Genomic DNA, 6,179 nt, shown 5'->3' with positions numbered 1-6,179 from the left:
TTAGGCAAAGGTCGTATCATTTTGATGCTACTGGAGTATTGGCAAAGGCCCAAGCCAGTACTACCTCAAAAATAAAGAGTGAGGGCTGCAACAATAGGTCTAGTGCATACAACTTCAGTTACCTAGTTTCCACTAACGATAAAAATAGTGCTGTAAATGCAACAAAACACAGCTGTAGCTTAAATTTTAATTTAGATTTAAGTGAAGGTTCTGTTATCAATGTTGATATGGCTCAAGTCAATGCTGCCATTACAAAAGTCATTGTTGAAAATTCTGTTTACATTGTAGGATTAGAAGAGAGTAATTATAGGTCTAAGTCAGTGTAAAATTTTTATATTTGGCATAGAAAGTTGGGGCATCCAGCTCTTCATAGTGTACAAATAGTGGTAAAACTGTGTAATATTGCTAGTAGTGAAATCAATAAAACTCACATATATACGGATATTTAGGGTCTAGCACCTGTAATTAGTGGCTTTGGATATAGGCACTATATAGTGTTCATTGATGTAGCTACCAAATACACATGCCTTTACCTTTTGCACAATAAAGCTCACGCACATCAAGCATTTCTACAATACAAATTGCTCTTTGAAAATAAAACAGGTTGCATGATTAAAACATTGCAGACAAATAATGGGAAGGAGTACACCTCCTGAAGCTTCACTAAGACATTGATGCAACATAAAATTGCCCATAGAATGAGTTGTCCCTATACTAATGAGCAAAATGAAAGTGCCGAGTGCAAGCACAGGCACATAACGGATATAGGACTTACCCTACTCTCACAAGCCTCTATGCCTCTGAAGTTCTAGGATGAGGCCTTTCTCACTGCTACATACCTGAAAAATCAGCTGCCCTTTTCTGTCACCAACCACAAATTTCCCTTTGAACTACTACATCACTGAATCTCAGACTATAAAGCTCTCAAAACCTTTGAATGCTTGTGTTACCCACAGTTACGGCATTACCAACTTCACAAATTTAATTTTAAGATCATAAAGTGCCTGCTTCTTGGTTACTCGTCCTTTCATAAAGGCTACAAGTGCTTGACACAATCTGGAAAAATTCTTATCTCTAGGCATGTGCTGTTTGATGAAACCGATTTCCCTTTTTCGAACCTCTTTCCCAGCCTGCAAAAACAAAAAGTTACATGTACAATCCCTCATCAACCCCACACCATATCCACTCAACTCTTCAAACTTGCTTCACAGCCCTTGGCTTCCCCTCTGTCCTCTAACTCTTCCCTTCAGTCCTCAGACCCTCAAAAGTCAGACCCCCCTCATCCATCCCCTGATCCCTCTCCTGGCATCTCATCGCTTCCTGTGGCCGATCCTCTCCTGAATCTTGCTGCCACTGCTCAAGGTTATAGCTCTCTTCCCTTGCCCACTCTTGGTGCCATCCCCACCCCTAGTAACCGTGCTATAGATTTGATTGCCAATACTAGCGATGCTAATCCTTGTTCATTATCTAACAATACAAATTTATGTCCTCATTTTGCTGTGTTTTCCTCTTGTACAGATGCAGGGTTAACTATGGAAACAGATCCGTCGGTACCAGCTCCTCCTTGGAGTCACTCGATGGTCACCAGATCTCGTGTTGGCATCTTCAAACCAAAAGTGTATCATCTGCAGCTTCAGAACTCTGTGAGTCTGGACCTCACCGAGACTGAACCACTTTCAGTATCTCCGGTACTCAGCTCGCAGTACTGGAAGGCTACGATGGATGAGGAATTTGGTGCATTGTTAAAACACCGGATCTGGGATCTGGTTCTTGCAACGGCTGGTACCAACCCAATAGGGTGCAAATGGGTCTTCCGTGTGAAGCGACAGTCTGATGGCATGGTGCAAAAATATAAAGTCTGGCTGGTGGCTAAGGGGTTTCACTAAAGAAAGGCTAAGCCCAGTGGCTAAGCCTGCTACAGTGAGAACAGTTCTAGTAGTTGCAATGACCAATGGTTGGAAAGTCAGACAGTTTGACTTTAATAATGCTTTTCTTAATGTGGATCTGCATGAAACCGTACATATGGTACAGCTAAAGGGATATGAGCTCGGTTTTGGGCTTGTCTACAAATTAGAAAAGGCACTCTACCGGTTGAAGCAAGTGCCTCGTGCGTGGTACCTAAAATTGAGTAGCACACTTCACCAGTTTGGCTTCAAAAGTACCATCTCTGACTCCTGCCTCTTTGTACGCCACAGCTCGACATCCACTATCTATCTATTCGCTTATGCTGACAACATTCTTGTTACTGGCCCAGGTGCAGAGGAAATTGAAGGTCTAATTCGCCAACTGCATGTAGTCTTCACCCTTAAAGATCTTGGTGAAATGAGTTTCTTTTTCGGAGTTGAAGTGGTCAAAAGCTCACGGAATGCTCTTCTTCTCAAGCAGTCGAAGTACATCAAAGAGCTCCTAGGGAGGGCCAACATGCGTGACTCCAAGCTAGTCCCAACTCCCATGCTAAGCAGTCCCAAGCTCACAGCAACCCCCAGCTCCCCGTTTCACAATCCCTCACTTTACCGGTCAGTGGTCGGTGGGCTTCAGTACACCACCATCACTCATCCTGAGATTGCTTACTCTGTCAATAAGGTGTCTCAGTACATGCATGCTCCAACAGACAAACATTGGAAAGCGTTCAAACGTATACTTCGTTTTCTAGCTAGGACAATCAATATGGGGCTGCAGTTGCATAAGAGTGATAGCTTGAGGGTCATGGCCTTCTGTGACTCGGACTGGGCCACGGATGATTGCAAGTCTGTCTCAGGGTACTGTGTCTTCTTTGGCTCAAACCTGGTCACTTGGTCCAGCAGAAAGAAACAGATATTCTCTAGATCCAGCACTGAGGCTAAATTCCAAGCTCTAGCCGATACCATGACGGACACCATTTGGTTGCAAAAAACTACTACAAGAGATGCATCTACCACCTAGCTCAGCACCAACATTGTTTTGTGACAACCAGAACACAGTGCTGATGACCAAGAATCTAATTCTCCACTGTCGATCGAAGCATTTTGAAATTGATCTCCACTTTGTGAGGAACAGAGTGGTGCAACAGCTTGCACATGTAGTCCACATCCCATCACAGGATCAACTTGCGGACATACTTACCAAACCACTCCCTTAGACCGCGTTTCTTAGCTTCTAACCGAAGCTTCGAGTGGTTGACACAAACCCCACACTCTGAGTCGAGGGAGGCTGTTAGGAGAAGGAATGCCAGGAAGATACCATCCTTTAGGTTAAGGGAGGATATCAGAAGAAACCAATAAATAGTTAAGTAATATACAATTTTATTAAGCTATGTTATTAAGGAAGTTAGAACTGTTAAGACAATTAGGACTGTGGTGAGCTAACACTAACTAGCAACACCACTATTAAGTGTACACTGCAGTTCAGATTTAACAACAATAATAATCTCTCTCTCTCTCTCATATTTATTATATTGAATTTGAGAAAATAAAAACTATTTTAAATTTGAGGGTTTTATTTATTAATTAAAATTAAGAAAAATTAAATTTATATTAAAAAACAAACATATCATCTAATCATTATAGTAGATTATCCACAATCTTTTTTCGTTTTTTAAAAAAGTTAGTCTCTTTATTTGTCACTATGATGCAATTTTTCTTCACGTTCATTTTGTAAGGCTTTCTTGCCGCTACTGGATCCATGCGCATCTTTTTTCACATTATTCATATTTTTCGCTGGGACCAACTCCTACATATCATTTGTCCTAACTATTTGTTCCCAAGTTCTCCTTTCTTTAAACTATCCTTTGACCCTTGATTCAATGCTCATTTTTTGAAATATGCTACTCAAGTTTATTGTTCTGTTTCGTTTCATACTTTCCTTCAATCCATTACACCACATTCTTATTATCAATAATAATTGTGAGTTATTCTTCAATCACGTTTTCTTCCTCCAACATGAATTGCAATGCTTTCTGAGTTCCAATTATCATAGTCTCGCAATAATTTGATATTTTCATTTTCAGATCACCCATAAAATCTATTACCTAGTCAAATCTATTTAGATCACACAAAAACATAACACATTGCTACCAATTTTACCTCCTTAGATGTTTCTTGAGCTCACTTCTGATGTTCATCTTATTTTTATTTTTATGCTCTATGTGACTCCATCTATAGTTATAAGTCACATTTTTTTTTAATTAATCATATTCCTACTATGTCAAATAGTCTATATGATAGTAAAAAAGACAACTTTTTAATCACATTCCTTCACCGTAAAAATGATATTCTTTCATGGTCTATTCGACTTTTTATAGTCATGATTTCAAACATGCAAACTCAAATCAATTTCATATAACAGCCAACCACCTTTTTTTTTGTTTTTTTGCAATGGCTCGTTCTTATCAGAAAATCTTAACCATCATTAAAAGACTATTACAATATTTTTTATCTCTATATCTCTAATATCCAAGCCTCCATAATTTTTTTATGGTACTTCACTTAGTTATTGACATGGTTTTCTTATCTTTACTTTCTCTCCTGAAATATAAATGAAATTAAAAATTTAAAAAAATTGATGAAATAAAAATGTACCAAGACAATTTATACATACTTAGCTACATACCTCATTAATTCCCTTGTCCCTTCTCCACTATAAATAATATAGGTCTCCTTTTTTTATTTTATTTTACTTTTCTTAATAACCTCATTTTACGGCTTTTCAAGGAAAAGACTTTTTCCCCCCTAAAGTCAAATTAAATAACTTTATCCTTTAGTATATTTCTTCCCGTGGATAAGAATTAAGATAAGAAATCTAATCTTCACATTGAAATTAAAAACACTTAATTTTAATTTGAACATTAGTTGATCTAGAAATACACTCCCTTATTTCAACTCTATTCCCATGCATATATATGTACCACAACCTAAAGCAATGAGAACATGGATGCCCATTCATTCTTTGCTTTTTTCAAACAAAGTTATTGCAAAGAATTTTCGAAAGCAAAGTGGAAATTGAAGTCAATTGTCAAAAGAGCTTATCCCTTAATAATAAATTTGTGAAATATTGTTATTATTATTTTTTGTTTTTTTGTTATATATAGGGAGCCAATGAAATGAGAAACCTTGGCGTGAGAAAAGATCTTAGCTCTGTTGAAATAGTACAAAGCACATTGAAGCCAAAAGACTGTTGCCAATTACCTTTGACATGCCAGCCTGGCCATGCATTCATATGTTTTTTGGTGTATTATTATGACCTTCTTATCTTCCTTATTGTCCACATTCACCCTTAATTAACTTCTAGCACTGCACTAGTATAGCTTGTATGTATAGCTGAGCTAGCACCCAAGATTTGTTTTTATTAGTAGATACAAATATATAACTCTACAGGCATGTTAATAATTGAGATGAATGTGGTTTGTTTTAACGGTGAGAGGAAAATAACTTCCATTGTTTGACTATTTTTAACTTACATTCTTATTTACTTTTTTTTAAATACTAATATTAATAGTATAAAAATTTTATATAATTATTTAATTATATTTATATATTAATTAAATTAGTGTGATAATAATATACAATTGATTATTTAGTTAGAGACGATTTTGTGTGTAGAATCGGGTCTATTAGGCATAGTGAGAGTTTCGATAATGGTTATGATACATAGTGAGAATTAGGTATTGAAAAATTTAGTCATTAACGTCATTTTGTAAATAAAATTTGAAAGACAAATAAAATTTTTAAGGATTTATTTATCTTTCAAATTTTATTTATAAAATAACGTCAATGATTTATTTATCTTTTGAATTTTATTTTTCTTTTAGCGTGAGTGACACCGTAACGGACATTTGGACACTATTTCAACCACGTCAGTTAGTTTTATTTGGTGTATAAGAGACAAATAAATGAAAAGATTAAATTATCTTTCGTTTGTTAAAGTCAAGGACCTTTTGTATTTAAATTTTGTCAGAGATATATTTATCAAAAATTTAAAAAGTCAAAGATTTATCTGTTTTTTTCTTAAAAATATTAAATAATATAAACAATAAATATATCGGATATTCATTTTATTAAGTGTGAGGTGTTTGCTGCGTACATGCTTGATCTAATGTTAAATTACTTGTACTATAGCTTTGATTAATGAAACTCAGCTCAGATAAAAAATATTCATCTTTTTTTTCCTTCTAATTTTCTGTTTTTTATTCTATATTTCTATAT

General features: G+C 35.9%; 1 protein-coding gene across 1 annotated transcript; it reads left to right on the top strand.

The window, feature by feature from the left end:
• The first annotated feature begins 1,944 nt into the window (after positions 1-1,944).
• Positions 1,945-2,922, top strand: LOC130974228 (uncharacterized mitochondrial protein AtMg00810-like). The gene has a single exon (XM_057899019.1). It carries the CDS (start codon positions 1,945-1,947, stop codon positions 2,920-2,922), a length of 978 nt encoding a protein of 325 aa, XP_057755002.1.
• The last annotated feature ends 3,257 nt before the right edge of the window (positions 2,923-6,179 follow it).

Source organism: Arachis stenosperma, chromosome 1 (genome assembly GCF_014773155.1).
Source record: "Arachis stenosperma cultivar V10309 chromosome 1, arast.V10309.gnm1.PFL2, whole genome shotgun sequence".
Taxonomy (NCBI): domain Eukaryota; kingdom Viridiplantae; phylum Streptophyta; class Magnoliopsida; order Fabales; family Fabaceae; genus Arachis; species Arachis stenosperma.
This window is presented reverse-complemented; position numbering and strand designations above follow the sequence as displayed.

Bases quoted from the DNA above. Each gene is read 5' to 3' on its own strand.
- LOC130974228 (XM_057899019.1), top strand. From the start codon at position 1,945: ATGACCAATGGTTGGAAAGTCAGACAGTTTGACTTTAATAATGCTTTT.